The sequence below is a fragment of the Eleutherodactylus coqui genome, chromosome 2 (assembly GCF_035609145.1).
Source record: "Eleutherodactylus coqui strain aEleCoq1 chromosome 2, aEleCoq1.hap1, whole genome shotgun sequence".
In the NCBI taxonomy this organism is placed as follows: domain Eukaryota; kingdom Metazoa; phylum Chordata; class Amphibia; order Anura; family Eleutherodactylidae; genus Eleutherodactylus; species Eleutherodactylus coqui.
The window spans coordinates 253,898,795-253,923,282 of record NC_089838.1 but is presented as its reverse complement, the minus strand read 5'-3'; the positions used below and the strand labels follow the sequence as shown (position 1 = coordinate 253,923,282).

Sequence of the window (24,488 nt, the reverse complement as noted above, 5' to 3'; positions counted from 1 at the left end):
TGTGGGTACAGTACAACCCTATATGGGCATTAATCTGGAGCTCTTAGAAGGGGTATTACCATTTCAGGAAGAAGTAGCAAAGCGCGGCGCTAGCTGGTGGGTGGGCCAAAAACTAGAGCACATGCACCCCTGGCCAGCAAATTTAGATGAAAGGAGTGCGCTGGTCTGCGCATCTATTTTTTTCCATAGAAAAGGCGGTTTGTTTCCCCTGCAACAAGTAGTAAACAACCAGATGGCAGAGGAATCAATATCTGTAATATCTGGAGAATGGAGCATTTTGGAAATAATGGGTGAGTGCGTTATTTTGCGCTATTGAACAAATTCCTGAAATGGAAATACCCCTTTAAGTTGGCTCTTCAGCTGTGTCAAGTCCCCTCTGATGTAGTAAAAAAAGCAATTTTTTTTGTTGTTGTATAATTTTAGAATTTCTTATGTAGCTATTCATGTTACAGAAAAATGATCCTTTTGAACATTTGTAAAGCCATAATACGGTATTACATCTATTACACTTCACTGGGATGTCTAGGGCCACCCAGTAAAATGTAATTCTGGCCTTTGCATGCTAAATATTATAGTGCAGCTCTGTCTCTACTGAAGTATATGGAAAATGCGATGGGTGGGAATTGGTGGCCCATTCACCCAATAGGCTTGGATCCCAAAGTTGGCATTTATAGCCTATTCAGTGTAGGGTGAGATCACACATAGATAAATTGTAGTATGGAACAATGCTTCTAGGGGCAAAAACACAGTGCATGGAGGACCATAATACCAGACCAGGGTATTATTGTATCTTGACGCCACCGGAAGTAGTGGTAGAGCAAAAATACAGGGAGTTTGACAGGGGGTTGCTGCCCCCTGCTCCTGATTGGCTGTCCGGCTGTCTCCCCGCCCTCCCTCTCACAGGTCCTGTAGGCACTGACGGCGGCCATGGAGGAAGGTGAGAGGCAGCGGTCGAGACTTAGGAGCATTGCTGGGCACGGGGCGACACCGTGGAGGAAGGTCATAGCGGCCGCTAGGGAGTGCAGAGTGCTGCTGTGGCGTAGAGCGCTGAGCGCCGGCTGTCGGGACTTTACATCGCTGCAGTGTGACGGATTGCTTTGCACTGCAGAGCGTTTGCAGTGGCTGTGGGGGGGGGGGGGGGTGTTCCTTAATGTCAGCGCTGGGTGTGCAGGAGCGGTGAGCGGCAGAGGAGCCCAGTTTCATTCGCGGAGCATTTTGCCGGAAAGAGAGGGGCATGACTGTATGGGCAGGAGACTTGAATGGTGCAGAGTCCCGGGGGGGTGGGGGGGGGGGGCGCGGTTTTCAATGAGCAGAGCACTTTAGCGGCAGCAGCGGCTTTGGGGTAGATGTGCAGCTGCGGTGAGCGGCTCTTATCGGCAGTGGGGCAATGCGAGGAAGGTGAGCGCCGGCGGTGGCCGTGGACCTAGGTGATTGCTGCCACTTGGCACATGTCAGCGCTGCAGTGGCACATGTGAGCAGTGCTGAGTGGCGGTGGGGCGCAGTGTGAAGAGCGGAGTAGTTTTCCAGCAGTGGCGCCCAGGTCTATGTTCCCCGACAAAAACTGTGGATAGCTTTTTGCTTTCCCTGAAGGGTTAGGTAGGGTTAGGGATTGGTGTTCGGTGAGGCTTACTTTAAAAGCTGTACCTTGTAACATGGAACCATTGACAGCTAATAAAGTAAGCCTCACCAGAACACCAATCCCTAACCCTCCAGGGAAAGCAAAATGCTATCCACACGCTGCTGCTAGGACCTTCTTATATGGGCGTTCCCACGTCAAACCCCTAGCTTCCGGTGGCATTAAGATACTATAATACCCCAGACCAGTGCAAACCGCATTGCCATGTGCATAAGCTCTGATAACGCATACATTTGTACATAGTTTACATAGATTGATCTATCAAATACAGTTGTTTGAGTAGTCTTTTTTTTGTTTTGTTTTTTCCTTTTATCCACTTTTTTTGTCAAGTAGGCAAAAAATGTCTGAATGTACCGCAACGCTCTGCATCCATATAAATGAAAGGCGGGTGGTTGTCTTTTCTCACCAGTACTGGTATTTGCCTATTTATGTGCAATTACTCCTGAACAAAATAATGCACACAGTGGAAGGTGACGGACATCTAAGTTAGATGCCATATAAGGTCTACAGCATTCCAGTAAGGTTGTAATCACACGGGCGAGTTTCATGCACGTGTTACGTCCGATAGCGATATAGACAGGACACATTGATACACATAAGTGATTTTTGTCTTGCTGCAAGTTTGAAAAATCACTGCATGTCCTATTTTTAAGGGAGTCCTCAAGAAATCGACCATTATTTCCTATCGGGTCTCTATTATCATTATTAAAATTAATCTTTATTAATCTAGTGCCAACAAAACAGGGGAGGACAGATATAAAAACCACTGTTACATGAAGTAATCAATTGATGGAAACAGTAGGGGTGAGGGTCCTGCTCCAACGGGCTTACATACTACAGATAATGGAGTGATACAGAAGGTAAAGGGTCTGGAGATGTGCATGGAGATATGCACAGTATGGCGAGCTGGAGAGTGTGGGATGCTATACACACAGACAATGGTCAGACTGTTTAGTGGCTGAATCGGTATGACTGTAGGAGGTGCAGTCACTAGGACAGGGAACATGTTATCAGGTGGAGTACATGAATGGATTCATGAATGGGTGAGTGCTGCCTCTGATTGGCTCAGCGCAGGGACCAATCAGGGGCAGCTCTCAGCTGTCATTCAGCTGAGAGCTGCCCCTAATTGGTCCCTGCGCTGAGTCAATCAGAGGCAGCACTCACTCACCCATTCATGAATTCATGAATGGGTGTGAGTGAGAGCTGCCTCTGGTGAGGGCTGTGACCAATCAGAGGCAGCTCATTCAGCAGGCGGGGATTTTAAAGCCCCGGCTGCTGAATACTACTCAGACCAGTTCAGGAGAACTGCCGGCCTGACGCGGCTGAACTCCGGCTGCAGCGAAAAGGTGAGTATACTTTTTTTTTTTTTTTTTACACATTTTAGGATGATTTTCAGGTAAGGGCTTATATTTTTAAGCCCTTCCCGAAAATTCATCCCGCGCTCGCCGGCAGCCCATTGCTTTCAATGGAGCCGGCTGTATTGCCGGCTCCATTGAATTCAATGGGCTAACATCGTTCTTCCCTGCCACAGCTGTTACAGCTGTGGCAGAGGAGAACGATCGTTATGCTGACAGTGCGGGGGGGGGGGGGGGTGTCTCACTCTTGCCACTATTGTGGCTTAATAGTGAGACCTCGGAGCCCGAAATGCAGCCCTGCATGTTGCTCCTCGCCTGCCCTATCCATTTCTGTGTTTTTTACATGACTGGTGATTTGCTAATATTTTCACAAATGAAAACCTTAGCGGAGCACCAGTCATATACAAAAATGCTCGAGTCGCCCATTGACTTCAATGGGGTTCGTTACTCGAAACGAACTCTCGAGCATCACTGAAAGTTCGACTCGAGTAACGAGCACTCGAGCATTTTGGTGCTCGCTCAGCTCTACTTCTGATATTTTTTTTCAACCACGTGAAAATTGCAAGTGCATGGATGTGATGCATTTCTTTTTGTTTGTTTTCTTTAAGCAAAAATGCATCTTGCTGGCATCCAGACTTGCCATTTTACAAGCGTGACATTCGTGTGAATGCACCCTTAATGTTCGACCTCTAGCAGGGTTATTTTATGCCTACTTTTTTTTTTCTACTTTCCCCCACAATAGAGAACTTTTACCATAAATATGTCTGTTAACTTTGTAAAAGTGGTTTCAAACGGCGTATTGCGTCCGCAAAATCTGTACGCGCAATGTGCAGAGAATAGAACCCGTTGTTTTGAATGAGTTCATTCACATTTTTGCTTCTGCGTGCACATTTTGTACACAGAAGACCACGCAGCATGCTCTGTTTTAGTGCATTTTTGCTCACCAAAGGCCCCATAGGAGACCCACGCGATTGCGCAATATGCTCCAGGGACTAATTATGTTAAATAGCCTTTTAACTCGTGTGTTCCGTAAAAAGTATAGTAAAATGCAAACGATGTTGCAATGTTCACAGCGCAAAAACGTCACGCTGTTGCATGCGTTTTCCATATACGCTCATGGGAAGCTGCCCTTAGTATGAAATTTCCTATTAAATAGGAAAAAAGGTTTTTGCCTTCTTGAGCTTTTAGCTGTACTTGGATTTCTGTTGCTCGTGACATCTTTGGGAGTTTTACATCTTCTGTAATCGTCCCAGTGACGAGATGGACGAGCTAATGAACAGATTGTCACGAACGGGACAATATTTAATCCATTTGCCCAAGGGAACATTTTTATATGCTTGATTTACACACGCTGTGTGACTACTTAACACTGGTTTTAAGAGCATTTGATTTTGCTTAAATGGCCTGGCATTTTTATGACCTAATTTAGAGAAGACGGAGATACAGAGCCTGTTGTGCAAGTGTGTTAACTATTCCGGCCCTAACTCTCTTCTCAAATCCTACCTTCAGTAATAATACATTATTTGTCTCGGGATCTAACATTGGTTTTGCATTCCTCATGAGTATATTACTATATACTGTACATTATATACTGTACAACCAATACTGAGTCCTTCTACCATGGAGGCTTGGGTAGAAAAATGGCAGAAGAAGTTCAATATTGATAAATGTAAGGTTATGCACATGGGTAGGAGAAACGGATGTCACAAATACACACTAAATGGGGTACTGCTAGGGAAAAGTGATATGGAAAAGGACCTGGGCGTACTAGTGGACTGTAGACTTAATTGCAGCAATCAATGCCAGACAGCTGCTGAAAAGGAAATAAAGTCTTGAGGTGCATTAAAAGAGATATAGGGACGAGAACATTATTCTCCCACTATATAAGGCCCTTGTCAGGCCTCACATGGAATACTGTGTACAGTTCTGGTCAGCGGTGCTCAAGAAGGATGTTGCAGTGCTTGAGGGGGTTCAAAGATGGGCAACTAAATTAATAAACTACAATACCCAGAGAGGCTATCAAAATTTGGATTATTTACTCTGGAAAAAAGACGGTTATGGGGCGACCAAATAACTATGTATAAATACATGAGGGAATGATACAAGGATCTCTCCCATGATCTGTTTATACCCAGGACTACGACGGTAACAAGAGGGCAGCCTCTATACGACGAGAGGAAAGCAGGTTTCATCACCAACAAAGAAGGGGATTCTTTACTGTAAGAGCAGTGAGACTATGGAACTCTCTGCCTGAGGACGTGGTGATGGCAAAATCCATAGAGGAGCTTAAGAGGGGACTCTTAAGTTGGAAACAGGCTGAACTAGATAGACAATGTCTCCCTTCAGCCTAGCATACTATGTTACTATGAGCATTGACTATCATTGTTGGGTTGCTATTACATGAGCTCTAGCAGCTGCCACTAATACTTGAGATTGGATATGAACTGCCAGGGAGTCCTATTGTCCTCACTGCGAGCTTGCACCTACCCCACAGTGAGGAGGAGACTGAATGAAGCGCTGGTCGAGTAAGAACGCCGACACTCCATATGCTTTCAATGGGACTGCACAGATAGCCCAGCGGCACTCAGGTATTCCCATCTGTCCATTGAAATGAATGGAGCGCTGACCATACATTATTGGCCAGTTCTCCATTTTTTTCTGATGTCACTGCGGGAAGAGAAGTAACATTCCCCCCAGCCCAGTCAGTAACAGGCAGAAGTAGACACTTGACCCAGATTCTCAAGATCAGTGATGGTCACATCAGTGAGACATCTACTGATCAGCGAGTTATGCCCTATCCTGTGGGTGCGAGATAACTTGTGATCTTGGTACAACTCCTTTTACCAAATTGGTCATAGATTTCGGTAGACAATCAAGTATGAAGATGTTGACATAAGTTGGGTTCCCTTATGGCACACTCGGCTATTCTAAAAGATCAAGAACATTATGTATGTGATTAGTTTGCAAATGCTGTATCCTTTTAAAGACAAAATGGCAACACTTGCAATAATTTCTCTTTTGCCAAAGCAAAATCATCTTTGCACTGAATTTTTGTTTTATTCTTTTAAGTTACATACATATGGGTGATTTAAAAGTTGGGCCCAACATTTTTTTTTAACTTCGACTAGCGATGTAAGTTAAATTTTGGCATGAAAAAAAAATCATGTTAAAGGTTTCCAATAGCTGTTGGTTCTCTTGAGTTGAAGCTCCCAATCCAAATAATAGAAACGTATAGGAAGAGCCCTCCATATGTGTAACAAGAGGCACGGACTATGCTCTCTCTCCACTGTTATAAATGAGGAGGCTTATGGATGGCGTTTACAGTTTTCCTGAAGCCTCCAACATTTCCACATTTTCTTCTAGAACACCAATTATAGACAAGCCCTCCTATTTTGGGTTCTAATTTGTTGGCTCGCAGCATACACTGGTACTATAAAGCTAGGCATCAACATTCCATCGATGAGGGTCCATTTGCTGTGACCCCACAAATTGTTAGAACGAGCAGTTTACCACCAATGTCTGCGGAAAGCCGATTCCTGTAGCAGTAGATTGGATTTATTGTTGTGTTTTATCAATTTACTAGTAATTACTATCCTGCATTGTGTTTGAGGTGTTTGTTGTGTAATTGTATGTTATTCATTACGAACTCCAATGTTTAGAGCTAATTATGGGCTTATTTCGTTTCACATCTAAAATTTAGTTGTTTATTCCTAGGTCTGGGAAGAGAATACGGAAAACTCGTAAATATGACATCATTACAACGCCAGCTGAGCGAGTAGAAATGGCTCCTCTCAATGAGGACAATTTTGAAGATGAAGACTCAACAGTGTTTGATGTGAAATATCGATATAGGTAAAAGACCTCATGACATTCTGATGCATTGCTACCTGCTGTAATTATTTTGGTTGGTGGAATCTTTGTGCTTCATTGTCTTTATAATGTCTCCTGTTTCTTAGCGCTTTTTCATGTAAAAGGCTTATCAACCCCTACCAGTCACATTAATATTGGAAAAACCCTCTTGAAAATGTTTTATTAAAGATTTCTAATTTTAAGTTTCAAGTAAATATAGTTGGCGCATAACTCTGTTACTCTAAATAGAGATGAGCAAGCATACTCGCTAAGGCAAACTACTCGAGCGAGTAGTGCCTTATTCGAGTACCTGTCCGCTCATCTCTAAAGATTCGGCAGCCGGTAGGGGGCGGGAAGCAGCGGGGTAGAGCGGGGAGGAACGGAGGGGAAATCTCTCACTTTCTTCCCCCCGCTCCTCCCTGCTCACTCCAGCAACTCACCTGTCACCCGCGCCGGCAGCCGAATCTTTAGAGACGATCGGGCAGCTACTCGCATAAGGCACTACTCGCTCTAGTAGTTTGCCTTAGCGAGTATGCTCGCTCATCTCTAACTCTAAATGCATTTTAACCTCCACTCTCCCCGTGTGTGTTTCAGCGGTCATAATTTATTTTTTTAATCTTTAATTCAATCTAGCAGTATGAGGCTTTATATTTTGCTGGATGAGTCGTAGTTTTTATAGGAGCATTTTGGGGTATGTATCATGTGCGTAAGTTGTATATTTCTGAATGAAATGCAAAAAAAAAAAACATTTTATCATTGCTTTTGAGATTTATTTTTTAAAAACCAGTGGAATAAAGTTATGACTATATCAAATTTATATAGTTCTTGTTATGTTTTACTACCATGATTTCCAAAAAATAAGACCCTGTCTTATAATAATTTTTGCCCCAACAGAGGCACAAGGTCTTATTTTCGGGGAAAGTTTTTAAATCCCCACCTCCAGCAAGCGATTACTCTGATTGGCTGAGCCGCGGCACTCGAGAACCAATCAGAGCCATGAATAGCTGTGATTGGTTCATCGTGCGCCACAGTGATTGGCTGAGCCGTGGCGCTCGAGAACCAGTCAAAGCAATCATTTGCTGGGGGTGGGGTTTACAAACCCCGTTACCAGCAAGCGATGTTCTGTTAGCGCTGAGAACTGCAAGCAAGCCTGCCCGGAACTGTGAAGACCAGCAGGAAGGACCTGGATGGCGCTTGCTAGGTAAGTATTGCTTTTTTTTCACATAGTGTAGCTAGGGATTATTATCAGGGTAGGGCTTATAATTCAAGACACCCACACCCCGAGAAAATCGGTGTAGGGCTTATATTAAGGGTAGGTCTTACTTTTGGGGAAACAGTACTTTTCTTTCTCTGTTCCCGTATTCCAAGGCCCACAATTTTTACTTTTTCACTTACATTGCTGTGTAAGGGTGTGATTTTTGCAGTTTTTATTGGTACCATTTTGGGGTACATATGATTCTTTTATTACTTTTTGATCCTGTTTTTGGGATGCAAAATGAACAGGTAATTGCTATTCTGGCAATTTTTTTATTCTATTTTCATTTTTTTCTTACAGTGTACTGTTAAATTTATAGTGCAGGTTGTTACAGATGCAGAGATAAGAAGGGCTTGTTCACATCTGAGTTAGGGTTCCATTAGAGCTTTCCTTCTGTCTGTTCTGGTTTTGAAATAAACATTTTTCTTTTTTCCCGATTGATATCAATAGAGCATAGAATCAAACAAAGTTTTAAAAAACACGCCAATGTTTACATTTTTTAACGGAACAAATAGGCACAGCCTGCAGCGCAATTTGTTCCATTAGAAAAATGGGATCCTAATGGGACAGAAGCAAACTGAAAGATTTCATTTTTTTTAAACCTGTTAAACAATAGGATAAAAAAAAACTAATTTTTATTTCCATTTTAATTCCATTTCTCTGCTCCAAAATCGGAGCAGAGGCAAAAAGCCTTAACAGATCTCTAAGGCCGGCTGCACACGGCTGTGACGGGCTCCACCGCGTGAATTCCGCGGCGGAGCCCGTCACGGCGCCCCCCAGACACCCCAAAGTGACCTGCGGATCCGGCGTCCTCGCTCCCGCATGACGCTTCGGCGTGACACGCCGCAGCGTCATGTGACAAGCCGGGCCACGTCACATGACACGCCCACCGCGTCACATTAAGCGGCCGGCCGCGTCATATGACGTGGCGGCGGTAGGCGATTTCACGCTATCTTCCGCTGTGCTACAGCGGAAGATAGCGTGAACGGACGGCTTCCATTGACTACAATGGAAGCCGTCCGCGCGTACACCCGCGGCAAATAGAGCATGCTGCGGGTGAGGAAGGGTGATTTCACGGTGCGGAAATCCGCTGCGGAATTACGCACCGTGAAATCTCCCGTCCTCACCCACGGCATGCTCTATTTGTCGTGGGTGTACGCGCGGACGGCTTCCATTGTAGTCAATGGAAGCCGTCCGTTCATGCTATCTTCCGCTGTAGCACAGCGGAAGATAGCGTGAAATCGCCTACCGCTGCCGCGGTGGGCGTGTTATGTGACGTGGCCGGCGTGTCACATGTCGCTGCGGCGCGTCATGCGGGAGCGAGGACGCCGGATCCGCAGGTAAGTTTGGGGTCTCTGGGGGTGCCGTGACAGGCTCCGCCGCAGAATTCACGCGGCGGAGCCCGTCACGGCTGTGTGCAGCCGGCCTTATGTGTAGTCTTTTATTTATTTATTTAATAAAACATTATGTGACAGAATAAATTACATTTTTTTCCCTGTAAAACCACTTTGGTGCCGCGTCAATAAAAAATGCGACTGAAAAACCACTGAGACACATAAACCAATGGCCACAAATCTTCCTAACCTTGACTCTTGGCTTTTAAATAAGACCTAAACCATGGCTGTAGTCCCCTTCTAGGCAGAGAGAGCCGTTAGAGTAGTGGCACCTTCCCGGACTAAACTGCAGGTACCTTTTTCTTCTAGTTCAAAACCGATGGTTGTTACTTTTTTATTATTGATCAGTTATGACTGATAATACACTGAGAAGGAATGGTTTAGCAGAATTCACTGGGGCAGAGGGAACTCAATTATCTATATAAAGCCCATTCCCGGATGAGTATCTTAAAACTTAACCTTTATTAAGAGTTTGAAATGTAAAAACTAAGGACTACAGACTAACAGAAAAACAGACAAAACAACATACCGGTATATGTTGACCAGGATAGGGACGAATATTGACTGTTATCCTTCCAAGATCATCAAGTTCACACAAAAGGAGTAGGGATCATAAAGCTCCAGATGTGTGAGGGCTCTGGTTAATAGCCAATATATAAAGCCAAGCATAGGGAACAAAGTACCAAAGGTCAGAATCCCTGGCTAGACTACCTCTATCTGATGCTATCATTCCCTGTTTACTGGATTGACCCAGTTTAGATGATATGTCCCTCCACTTTGAAGCAGTCGTAATTAATATAGACAGGACTCTCCAAAGGAGTCAGAATATGAAATAAAATCTGAGGAGGGTCAAAGAGGTTCGACGCGTTTCAGTTGGACCTCACAACTCATCAGGAACCAAAAGATCTTTGTAAATTACTATGCTCAGAGATTGCGGCACTCCTAATTGACTGCCCCCCCCCCCCCCGACTAGGGAAACTACTCTTAGGATTCTCCTAATCGACTGCCTCCCCAATAATGGAACGTAATCCTAGAGAGTAGAATCGTCCCTGCAATGTAGTCTCATCTAGCCTAAGGATGAAGCTGGTATAAATATACTAGATGCTCAAGATATGGTAGAAGCTACTACTAGATCCCTGAAACTATCTAAAAGGATCACCGAGGACCCAAGAGTCCCTGGATTCTATTCTAATCTCGATTTAGAGAGCAATCCCCTACTAACCAAAGCAGGCAAAATAAAAAAGTAAGGAGATAGAATAGAGAAGGAGTGGTTTAGAAGGGAGCCCTGTCATTATTACAGTTGGAGAACATGTCACAATGTTGGAGCACGCTTGTGGAGCACTGTCTGGACCTATGGGACCTGGTGATCATGTGACAGATCTCCTGATCATCCGGTGCTCTTCTCATGGCAGAAGAGCCATGCTTGTGGTTTCTGTCCTAGTGGAGCCTACATGCTCTGATTGGCTGTTTAGTAGCGCCTGTCTACATTACTGTGTAGTACTGCATGTTCTGTGCTGATCTTTATCTGTATCTGGATGAGCTGCTCCTTTTGTAGACCATGTGTATTGGTACAGGACCCTGAAGAAGCTCCTATCCTCAAATACAAAGCAATTTTCATTTTCTAACCACTATTTCTGGCTTCGATATATAAGTATTTGCTTTATTTGTGTTATTTACTCATCTGCTTCATCTCCATAATTTCTTCATTTCTCTCAAAACCAATAACCAGTTTTCCATAGTTATGGTCTCAAGTTTTCGACTTACAATGTTCATCCATGAACCACTAATCATTGTGACTTCAGGAATAAGTGTACGAAGCATTGAATGTTAATGGTTCCCCCATCCTGAACAGGAAACAGCTGATGGTTGAGAACAGAACATTATGTGATTTGTGGTTTCCCCTTTGACCCTCCCTTTGCACCTGATAATGTTGATATTGTTCCAGTTTTGTTTCACCCTCTCCAGTCGAAAACCGTTGATGTTTCCCTTTTTAAATCCAGCTATGTTATGTTATCAATGTGAGAATTTCTCTACAGCGCAAAGTGCAGAGGTACAAAACTAAAATATATATCCGCAGAGGTAATGTGTATTATGTCAATGGGGAAACTGCAAACCAAGAAGCATCAGAATATGCCAATGGAATAATTGTGTGTTGGTTAGGTTAAAAGTGGTGATTTCTATGGGTGCTGTATTAGGGATCCACTCAGCGGGAGGCCTAATTGGCTTTACAATGAATGGAGTACAGGTGCTGAGTCCATAAATCTCTCTGCAGTCTACATTTATGTACTGTGTACAGTATGGACTGTGGGAGGAAATCTGTTAGTTCACCCATATTATGCTTGTGTGAAAACCAGGGCCGTAGAGTCGGAGTCAGTAGAAATATAGGACATTTGGAAGTTTTGAAATGTCCTATTCATCAAAGCCCCTATTTATCAAAAACCATTGCCAAACCATAAGAAAAAAAACCATATATGAAAAAATCTTTGCGCTCATAAGAGGATTAAGGAATTGTTCATAAAATTCAATATTGCCATAATACGGCTGAAATGGCAATCCAATGTTACTTACTTAAAAGGATCAGCACTAATGAGGGTATTTTATTTAATTTCCTATATATACATCCATATGGTTCTATGAGATTTAGGGCTTATTTCCACGAGCATATATTGGCCAGTGTTTTCACGGCCCGTCGATAAACGCTTCCATCTGAGCAGTCCCCTCCCTTCCCTCCCCCTCACCAGCTCTCTGACTCCCTTCTCCAGTCCGACGTTTGCAATGGGAGGGGGCAGGACGGGGGCAGAGCTAAGCTCCGCTCTGTCACGCACACTCCCATTGCTGGCTACAGGGAAGGGGGCAGGAGCTTAGCTCCGCCCCGTTCCACCTACTCCTATTGCAAAGAGAAGCAAAGAGCCAGTGAGGGGGGACTGCTTAGATGAAAGTGTATATCGTCTGGCCATAAAAACACCGGCCGATAGACGCTCCTGTAAATAAGCCCTTAGGCTTGAGAAAGATGCAATTGGCAGCACCAAAACGCATTGCATGTATTTTTCAAAGTTTGTGTTTGTCTGTATAATTGTATCTGCCTGCATGTATCATTAAAAGGACCCTTCACAGACTGACTAAGATTATAACTTTTATTGATTTCTAATAAGAAAACACATATAGGGTACCCGAGACAAACACCAAAACCTTGATATCGCCATCTCACATAAATCTTGAGATAATAAAGAGATAACCACTATTAAATATTAGTGGGATAAGTATATCTAAGTATTCCCCAAAGGATATACCGAGGATACTTCTGATATACTTCAAAATTAGAGCAGTCCCTGGATGACAAAATAACTTCCTATTCCTGAGAGCGCTCTAGATTTAATGGGAATAGGATGGTAAATGACCATAATTGGATGTGGTCTTTAAGCCCAATAAGGACGATGTATCTATAGCAGTGGACCAACGTGTTTCTCCAGAGGCCACAGATAATCAGGGACCCAGATATCCATTTCACATGGAGTATTGTAGATCAGTACCATATCTTGATATCAGCCAGATCTGACCAACCCACAAACTTTTTCAGAAATATACTGTAAATATCCCACTATTGCTAATAGCTACTGTATCTTCTATCTAATATTTATTAGCTTTGGTCTAAATGAGATATCCTGCTGAAAGATACAGTCATTTGACCCAGACAAAATGAACACTGATCAGCCAGCAAGCCCAATTAAAAGAAAATCGTATAAACTTCAAAATGGTACCAATAAAAACTACAAGTCGCCCCACAAAAAACAGACCTGATACAGCTCTGTTGACTGAACAATAAACATACTCTGGTCCTAGAATATGGCACCACACAAATTTTTATTTTTATTTAAAAAAAAACTTAAGTGTTTATATTGCACAAAAGTGTTAGAACATGAAAGGTCTATAAACTTGGTGTAACAATAGATGAATGTGGCGGCATCAATGGGTGTGAAAAGTTTAGAAGTACTTTTATTCTCCCATAACACCAGAAAATACAGGCGACGTTTCGGTCCCCAATTGGGCCTTTGTCAAGCTCATCGCAGTGTATGCAATCACAGTTTAAATAGTGCAGGTTACATAGAAGAAACGCCCACCAATTTCCGGTCACTCCCGCAGAGTAAATGCCAAGGAAATGCATACCCAGAAATACGTATATCTATTTACAATATATAGACTTGCAGTGTCCATACATGGCCACTCCAAACATGGAATGATGTACAGGCATCTCAGTAGGGTGCAGCACCCACGCCCCAATCCGTATAGCGCGTATGCGCGGGATAACCTTGTTCTCGCGAGGAGACGCAATAGAGATGATACTGTGCCTGTGTAAAGTAAGGAGCCTCGCGTAACCATAGAGGTAGTAAACTTTATGGTAGTATAGACCAGACAGAAAGAGTCGGTAGCTTGGATCGGACACGGAGGTGGCGCATGTGCAGTGCATATATATTGCATGGAGCTGGCACAAGATTGCCAGTAGTTAAACTTAGCCTAAAGTGCAGATAGTAATGTTGTTTGGACAATATAGTACACAGAAAGAGCCAATAAGGTAATAATAGGTCATTATAAAGAATAATGGCCACAGCATTAAGAATGAATAATCAAAGTCTAAGGCTGTAAATCTAAAATATCTATTTAAAAATGTGTGTGTGTGTGTGTGTGTGTGTGTGTATATATATATATATATATATATATATATATATATATATATATATATATATATATTACACATACAAACAACATTTAGTATATAGAAAGAAATACCAGAATTTCACATAAAATGCATATCAAATATGGAAAGTGACCACAATCACCATTTATACACAGGACATAGTGAAAAATATAGTCAAGATGTTGGGGCGGCCAGATCGGTCAAACTGCATCTCACAACCTAAAAAATACACACGTAATTTAGTGGAAATACACAAAGTGCACTAAAAAATTACAAATTCTTATTCTATCCAATAAATTCAATGAATATGTCAATGTCAAGCCTAAATATGGGGCATAAATTAATATTCTAAGTTTAGTCCCCCAGGGGTCATGGTATCTAAATAATAGATCCAATAGAGCTCTCTTTTCTTCAGTTGTAACACTCTATCCCCACCCCTAGGGGACGCCAGAACATGATCTATTATCCAAAATTTCAATTGGCACACATCATGGTTCTTTTCATGGAAATGTTTAGACAAGGGTAATTCTTTGTTTTTAGTGTGAATCGTGCTCTTGTGTTTAACTATGCGGGAGCAGACCTAGATGGTGGTCTTGTCCACATAGGCAAGACCACAGGGGCAGGTAATTAAATATATCACATAGCATATCACATCTTGTATCCAAGCTAGAGGCGGTACAACAGGGCACTAGAGCCTCCATGCCCGCCTGTATCACATTTTGTATCCAAGCTAGAGGTGGTACAGCAGTGTACTAGAGCCTCCATGCTCGCCCAGATCACATCTTGTATCCAAGCTAGAGGTGGTACAGCAGTGTACTAGAGCCTCCATGCTCGCCCAGATCACATCTTGCATCCAAGCTAGAGGTGGTACAACAGGGTACTAGAGTAGAGCCTCTATGCCTGTCCGTATCGCATCTTGTATCCAAGCTAGAGGTGGTGCAACAGGGTACTGGAACCTCCATGCCCGCCCATATCACATCTTGTATCCAAGCTAGAGGTGGTGCAACAGGGTACTAGAGCCTCCATGCCCACCCGTATCACATCTTGTATCCAAGCTAGAGGCAGTACAACCAGGTACTACAGCCTCCATGCCCACCCGTATCACATCTTGTATCCAAGCTAGAGGCGGTACAACCGGGTACTACAGCCTCCATGCCCACCTGTATCACATATCGCATCCAAGCTAGAGGTGGTACAACAGGGTACTAGAGCCTCCATGCCCACCTGTATCACATCTTGTATCCAAGCTAGAGGCGGTACAACAGGGTACTAGAGCCTCCATGCTCGCCCATATCACATCTTGCATCCAAGCTAGAGGCGGTACAACAGGGTATTAGAGCCTCTATGCCCGCCTGTATCACATCTTGTATCCAAGCTAGAGGCAGTACAACAGAGTACTAGAGCCTCCATGCCTGCTCGTATCACATCTTGTATCCAAGCTAGAAGCGGTCCAATAGGGTACTAGAACGGTACTCTGAAATAACACTTGGCATACATATGTATACAGCTGTGTATATAGTTATATCAATCCCAAGAAGATAGTCTCAATACACGGATAAGAAATATATTTAAAAAATCTTTTTACCAATCGTATTTAAAATATTTTTATTTAAAATTTACAAGTTTCACAAGAGAGTGCAGCCCTCACACAAAGCCAGTACATCATCAGTCAGATATGCATTAGTGTAACGGTTGATGTCCCATATGCGTGTTACAATGTATAACCAGCATCATATCGAACTACATTAATAGTAGTCACATGTTACCACGCAAAGTAAATGAACCTACTTATACCATATAAAGCACCGACCTACATGCACACCCCGACAGTGTCTCACCCAAAAGAGGTCTTCTTTTTTTTGTATATTCCTAATCTGTGTATTGAGATCTTTTGGGGTTAACAGAATACTAGAGCCTCGATTCAAGTGTGGAGTTTTCTGCAATACGTTCTCCTTCTGCTCTGATATTGTAATCACTTATATCAACATTACAATCACACAAAGTTTTATTTGAGTCTGACAACTACTAGGTGCTTGACTTCCTTTGACAATGAGTGTATTATGCTCCTGGTTGTTATCTGTATCTAATTCCTATGCACGTTGCAAGGTGCTTATTGTGTTCTTTCTTAAGATTTTCCATTCTTCTATACAGCTTTACTACCGTCTATTCCTTAATATGGCTAGAAGTATTAAACACTTCCTTAAAGGCTAACACTGCAGGACTTTTGTCCTAAGAGATCCGCAACCTTGGGAGATTTATGAAGAGTATTCATTCGTTGCATTGAGCAGTTTTGTAAACGGCTGAGAAGCATGTTCTCCAGGAGAATGACCTGTCCTTCAGATATGACGAGGCTTTTGTTTGACCACAGGAAAAGCTTGTAGAAGTAGAAAGTGCTGCCTTTTTATTTAATGTGGAAGAAAAGAGAGAACGTTCTATTGATCTTTCTGAAGCGTTGGCTGGGCTATGTAAGTGTCTGAGCCTCTCAATCTCCCTCTGTGCTTCTGGCAGGCAGTTTGAAGTCAGAATTTGTACGACTTAAGGCATTCAGATGAGTTAGACAATGAAGCTTAAAACGCGTCGGTGCCTTTGCATTTAATGGATATATAAAATAGAATAATCTTCCAGGACAATGCTAGCTTTGCAAAAAATCCAGTTATGCAAAGGCTCATTAGCCCCATGTGCTATTTGACTCGCACTTTTAACTAGTTCAAGATCCGTCCATTTTCCCGTTTTTAATGACCACAATTTGTTTTCATTTTTTTTTTTTACGTACATGCAGGTTCGAAAGCTATGCAGGTTTTTTTTTCTTGTTCATTTATTCAAATGCAGCATTTGTTTCTGCAATTTATAGAAGGATTTCTTTTTAGGCATTTTTTTATATCTGTATTAATTTTTTTTTATGATATTGGGAAAATGTAAAAAAGAAAAAAATAAGTTCATTTTTCACATTTTTTTTTAAATAGCATAAAGTGTTGTTGAAAAACTTTTCTAAACTGTTGGCTTTCAATTACCATTCTTTAATTTTTAGAAAAGGTATAGCTTTGGGTCCTTGGGGGTGGGACAGAAGGCTGTCGTTTGGGTTCGATTGCATTCTTTGTTTTTGTTTTTATTTATTTCACACATTGTAGCTCCATAAGTTTTTTTTTTTTTAATAAAAGACAGCATTATAACTTTTTTTAAGTTCTTGTTATTGCTGACTGCTATCCACAGTTACAGGGTAAATGAAGCCTCCTGAAATGTACTTCCAAGCTGATCGGGGTCTGCTAAGCCCCAGTAGCAGCTACTTTACCAGCATCTGGCAGGAAGCGTCCTGGCTGCTTACTAAACTGCGTACAGAGACGGTCATCTCTATGGAGGGTCCTCCCCTGCTATTGCAAAAGCCGCAGACTTTACAAAAGCATTCAGTCTCTGCAGCCCTATGCAGACCGCTGCAGTGTTTAAAATATGTGTTTAAAGGCAAGTAGCATTCTTTATTTTAATGGGATTGTCTAGCATCAGGTGGTTGAGGCAGCACTGCAATAACAGACACAGCCGATGGGCAAACATATTGCTGTTTATGAAGTAAGAGCAGACCCTTTTTTTCTACTCCTGTATGAACAGGTGTAATCTTCACCCTCTTGTGCAAAGGATGATCATGTGTGTAGAGCCTCGAGTCCCTGCGGATTCATAGGCTGGTGATTCCACCTCTTAGTAGCAAGTGTGGGATACATGCATTAGAACCCTTTTAAATGGTAAATCTGCAAATCAAAGCATGTTAGAAGAGTGTGAGATATATATATATATATATATATATATATATATATATATAAGCGTTTAGAATGGTATATGCATGTATCGTTTCTTGGAATGCTTAGAATGGTGATTTTATAGCTTTTAAAACTATATATTTCCTTGTGATGTTGGGCACAAAAGATAAACTAGAACGACGCATCTATAAGAAGTTCCCATTTTAAGTGTTGTTACCCTCTATTAAGATACTGGAGTGTTTTGAGACACTTGGGATGCAGACTGTTGGGACGTCAAACAAAAGTTACTTGTTTGCGTAAGCATCGGTAATCCTCCTAATTTTTCAATTATTGTTTCAAGATGGCCTCAACTGGAGATTGAAATGTTGAGCATCTTGCCAAATGAAAATAACTTGTTTGTTTGGGTGGGAAACGAGTTTGATGTGTTGTGTAATATCGAAGAATATCTGAATATGGGCCAGACTTTTGGTTGAAGAGAATCCCACAATTGTCTGTAATAGAAAGAAATAGAAAGAAATGTAAAGCGGAATGTGAGCTCATAAAATCTTGTTTGGTTTTTTTCTTGCTATATTCCAACATATGTTTCCTATTATAGATGTACATTTTTTATTGGACCACACAGGTCAAGCACTTGGCTACATAAATGTGTTTTTGGTTGACCACTAGACTGTCCTCAGTAATGGGTATGTAGTACAGTTGGATTACTATAATCTATACTAGCTATTTCTGTTGACCTCCTTAAGATTTATGGAGCTTTGAAGTACTGATGAAGTATTCTTTTGTCTGTACTTAAAGGGGTTAAACAGGGTTTGAAAAGCATGGCTGCTTTCTTCCAAAAATGATGCACCTCTGTCCATAGTTTGTGTCTGCTATTGCTGCTCAGCCTCAGTGTCCCCCGGCGATGTGTCCTTCCTGTTGCCGACCGCGATGTCAAACACACATGGGGGGTGGGGGCCGCCGGCAAAGCCGCTTCATGGCAGTGGGGCCTTCATGATGCTGACTCCACTCAGCACTTCAACACACAGGGGGGTGCCGCATTCAGGACCGCCGGTGGGGAAGGGGCTTTTAGCTGGGGCGATGCAGGGGGGAAGGAGCGGCCAGCATGGATGGAAAATACTGCAGCAGCAGGATTACCTAAGTGGCCTCCCAGGAACTACAGCCCATCAAGCTGTCCAGCTAATCAGGTACAGGGGGCATCACTCCCCCGTCAACCTTGTCTCCACCAGTGTTTCCTGGTGACGTCAAGATACAAGCATACCGAGGTGAGCTGCAATGTCGTACGCAACCAGCGAACAGATGTGGCACTGTTCTTTGAAGAATGCAGTCTTGTTTTTTTTCCAATCATGTACAATCCCTTTAACCATATACTATTTACTACAGAATATTTCTGAAAATTTTTGCAGTGTGGCAGGGCGCATTAAAAATGGCCCTAGTTAAATAGTTAAATACTGCTGCCATGAAGATGTCTATTTGGTTTGCAAGATTGTCCTTCCCTGGACCTCTTGGTAGGTACTAACCATGGCATATTAGGAACACCTCACAAGACCTGCTATATTGGAGATGCTCTGACATAGTCCTCTAGCCATCACAATTTGATCCTTATCAAAGCCGCTCTGATACTTTTTGCTTGTTCTTTATTGTTTTCTTGCTTCCAGCACGTCAACTTCAAGAACTGACCACTTAAAGCTGAATATTTCTCATCCCTTAACAGGTGCCATCGTGATCTATGTAATTTACTTTACCTCTTCGTGGCTTAATATTGGTGATCAGGTGTATTTGAAATGATGGTCATTGTGGTTTAATCATAATGGAATGTATGTGGTTGATCACAGGGCCCGCGATATTGAGAACCCGCTTCCATGTAGGTTTTTCTTGTACATTAACACTGGTAAAACAGGCAGTATCTCATCAAAATGTCCATTTGGCCATTCAATTTCAGAAAAATAGAGTGGCAGCAAAAAAAACCTTGTGACTTTATCACTAGCTTTCCCTAATTGTATCCCATAGCTGCCATATGTTTAAGCCAAATGTTTTACACGGCGGTGCGGTTTATAACTCTTCTACATCTGCTGCATTTTTCTCCTAAGCATTTCTTACTGCTTTTTCCTCCTGAGCTAATTCCAATCGAAGGTTTTTGGACATATTAGAAGTGTGTACTTCCCTTACTGATATGTGCTTTGTTTCTTCTTCGCATACATCTAGTGTTGGCCAAGTCACTTGCACCTTTCAAGCATTGAATTGGAAACATTGTTTCAAACTTCCAACTATTTTCTATTCTCCTTAGTTATGTTTATGTGGATCCCCATAGGTCATTCTCCTAGTAAACATGAGCGTTATAGCTAACGTCTAATGGAGCCAACATGTATTGTAATAGAACACACATCTTGTGCAACAGTATCTGTATCCCTCATGCCTTGCTTCGTGTTTGGAACCTCCGCCTTTTCTATTTTCATGCCTGATGTTTTATTGGGTTGATTTGTTGCTGTGTTGCATGCTTGTCTTCCTCGTAAAAGAATCCACATGATGCTCAAATGTTGGCTCTCCCCAGTAGTAAACCATTCCGTGTTGTGTACAGGAGTTGGTTAAATCCTGCTCCATTATGCTAGAATGTTAAATGGATTTGTCAATGAATTTCACATTTTAAAAATGTCATAATGGAACGAAAATAGTTTTGTGTGTGTTTTTGGTATTTGGTTTTGTTTTTTTTTTGTCTTTATATTTTTTTGATTTTGTTTATTATTTGATGCTTTTGTCCCAAAACCGAGAGCTGTATTGTTTGTATATAAGATTGCTGTGGAAACCGCAGAAACTTCTGCCAAACCTAATGTTTATGTTGAATAATATTGTATTGCCACAAGCCGCATTAGTGTTTGTAAACTGATGACGACAGCGGTCCAGAGCCACATGACTGTGACCAAACAACCAACAGATCTTTTCAACACGGACAAGTCATCATAAGGCCACGCTTAGATGGAGGAAAACTTTTCTTTGCCAATATTTGCATGTATAACAGAAATAGGAATTTTTGGGATAATGTTTGCTGTAATTTTATATTCAACCATTTAATGGTTATAAGGGAACTTCACTGATAACCCGTCCTTTGGTCTAGTTTTCTCGCTTCTCTTATTCTGCATCTATTCATGAATGGCACTTGGATAACCAACCTCCATCCTGGTGTGTTATTCATGAACTAGTCTACCATCTACTATTTACCTTGGATTTTGTTAAAATTCTATACTTATTGTCAGATGTTCTTGTTTATTTTCATAAGATCTCAATGAGGCTGCCCTGCTGGATTTGACTTGTATTTAAAGGGGTATGTTGGGACTTATTTCATTTTTTTTTTCTGTTGATGATCAACAGGGACCCACAGCTTGGATCCCGACAATTAGCTGATCCCGGTGCCACTGTCACTGCAGTCAGGGTAGGAACCAGAATGCACTGACAATCGCACAGCAGACTGGGTTGTTTATTGCAGGTGCAGCTCCCATTGAATTCAATGGCAGCTGTGCTGCACTACCAACCTGTTCCAACCCACTATGGTCCGCACTTTCTGCTTCCTGCATTGACTGCTATGACTAGGGCCCCGGAAATCAGCTGATCGTCTGGATGCGAATGGTGGGTCCCCGTCTGTCTTCAATACAAAAAATAGAAATCCTGGAGTACCCTTTTATCCAAAACTTAAGTTATATATATTACTCTGTGTCCCAAAGCCATTGCAAGCTTTCAAATGATTGTTTTTGGAAGCAAACAAGACAGGCGCATGAAATGAATGTGAAATGAAAGACAAAGTTTCCAAGTGTTTGTTCCCAAAGTCATGAGGGTTCAAGAGATTGCTTTTTATGCAGAACCTGCTAGATATCATTCAACATGAATGATAGAATAACTTGATTTTTTTCCCCCCTGATTTTTTTTCAAAGTTCTATGTGGGCTCCATTATTGGCTCCGCAAACATCTAAGTAGTGTTCCACTTCTTGCCATCCTTGAATAAGAATATTAGGAGTAATAGCTTCCCTGATTCGCTATTAAGTGTTGAATGTTTTGATTTATGAACACTGTATACCATTTCCTTCGCATACCCCCAGGAAAAAAAATTCAGATGGGAATCGTGGGGGCTATTGCTTCCCATCTACCCCATACTAATCCAACGCCATGGAACTATCTCATTAAGTAATTCTGTAACAATCCTGGCCCTGTGTCAAACACATTTATGAACTGATTTCTTTGGACAGTGTATGTAATGTCTTCAAATGCCTTCCAACCAACTCATCACTAATGGATGGCCTTTTTCTAAGAATTTGCTAAAATTTCAGTCCTCCAGTCTGTATTGCCTTGAAAGACAATGCAAGCATAGAAATCAAACCTTCAGAAATGTTTAATAAAATGAAAATTGTAAAAAGTCTTCATTTCCAAAAACACATTGGTTAAAAAAAAAAGTGCGGAGGTGAACATGGCCTTTAAAAGGGGTCATCCGGGAACGTAGTATACTGTAAATCTTCACTCGAACTACAGTATTAAAATAGCTTACATGTTTACCCTTCCACGCTCCCTTCTGCTGTCATCTCTCCAGTCCTTGCTGAACTTCACTTGCGGGAGGGGAATGATGATGACTAGAGATGAGCAAGCACTCAAATGCTCGGGTCCGCGATACTCGAGTCGAGCTTTTCGTAAAACTCAAAGAGCTCTACTCGAGCAACGAACCCCATTGGCTACGATGGGAAACTCGAGGATTTTTGTATGTGGGACACCGGGTTCCGAGCTTTTTTTTTTTTCTTGGTCTCTCCCTCTCCCCCTCTCCCTCTCCTCCCCCTCCTTCCCCTCCTCCCCCTCCTTCCCCTCCTCCCCCTCTCCCCCTCTCTCCCTGTTATGTCCCTCTGCCAAAAACTGGGGCAGAGTCGAACACAGCTTGATGCTCGTTCGAATAATGAGAACCATCGAGTACGCTAATACTCAAACGGGCATCAAGCTCAACAGAGTACGTTCGCTCAACTCTAATGATGACCTAACACTCGGTCATGTGAGTGCCACAGCTATTCGCCAGCTCAAGGGAGCCGGTGATTGGCTGCAGCGATCACATGTCCCTTTGGTTAAGGACATTAACGCTGGCTCCCTGCACCTGGTAGTTGATCAGATAGACTGTAGCAGCGGGGAACGCCGAAGGGTGAGTATGTAATCTGTTTTAACACTGCAGGCTGAGTGAACTTTTACAGTATATTATGTTCCCAGATAACCTCTGTAAGCCTGTTTATGATCACACTACTTAAAAAGTCTCTCCTTGGGATATTCAAGGTTAAAAGTTAGGCCCCATACTAGGCGCCAGAAAGATAAGTGTGCTACAGTATCACATGTAGTACCTATCAGGTGTGTGGCGCCAGATGCTGTCGCACTAGTGTCCACATAAGCCTTATATAATGATTAATGGCAGCAGACAGAGGGTCCTACAGAATCCTGGAGTGCCGACCGCTCTTAGCCCAAACGGGGAAGAAAAGTATATAGTACAAAAAGCAATTTGAGGATGGCACTCAAACAAGATTGTTGCAGATGTACCTCCACAATTCCCAATAAGATCATACTTGCATCCAGATAGGGGTGGGGGGAGGGTGGGGCACCCCTTATTGCTTAAGGAAGATCCTGTAGGAATGAATGTACAAGGATTTATTTTAAAAGCCACAAAGCAAGCTGTTTCAGGGGTCTCTCAGACTAGCGCCACCTTTCTCAGGCTGTACATGGGGTGCATCACATATACAGCAGCAATAGATAAATACATCTATTTATGCAAAACGTACATAGACCTTTATAGACTTACATGGTCGCTACCATCTTCCTTTCAGTACCCCTGAAACTTCTATGTAAGTCTATAAATGTCTATGCACTTTTTGTATACATAGATGTATGCTCTGCTGTGTATGTGATGCACTCTATGTACAGCCTGAGGAAGGTCGCACTAGCCTGAGAGACCCCTGAAACTCGTGGGTTTTGGAATAAATCCTTACACATTCATTCCTACAAGAGTTGGTTCTTCCTTCAGCAATAGAGGGGGTGATGACTAGCCTTTCCATCCCTTTGGATGCAAGTATGATTTTATTAGAAATTTCGTAAGTACCGTATATCTGCAACAATCCTCACGTTGCTTTTTCACTGTCCCCTTGGGATGGGTTTTCCTTTCAAGTTTGATGCATCTTTTTAACCCTTTGTAATCCAATTTTGGAATCAGGGTTTTCCTAGGGGGCTTTGTCTTTCTGCCATTCTACAACGGCACCATCTGCTGGCTAGAGCCAGTACTGCAGTATGTGACATGCCAGAGAGGTCCCCGACAACAGAGCCGCCAGTAATATACAGTAAGAATACCCTGCCGGACGTCTTCCGACATCGGACCTGTACAGCCTTCAATCAGAATGTCTTTAGACGGCAGACAGTGGATTGGAAAGGGTTAACAATCGGTCTTCCTTTTTGTATCCCTAGAAGTGGCTCGGGAAATGTCCTCTCTGGCCTTGCATTAAGCATCGACCACATTCTAAATAATTAACACACAATGTCTCTTTACATAATTTATTACACTT

The 24,488-nt window shown here is 42.4% G+C and overlaps 1 protein-coding gene across 1 annotated transcript in view; it reads left to right on the top strand.

Annotated features, from left to right (window-relative positions):
* Positions 1-24,488, top strand: part of FAM174B (family with sequence similarity 174 member B) — a 66,664-nt gene that overhangs the window by 30,824 nt on the left and 11,352 nt on the right. Inside the window, exon 2 of the mRNA XM_066592827.1 lies at positions 6,706-6,843. Coding sequence (XP_066448924.1) covers positions 6,706-6,843 — 138 coding nt within the window. The remainder of the gene's footprint in view (positions 1-6,705; positions 6,844-24,488) is intronic.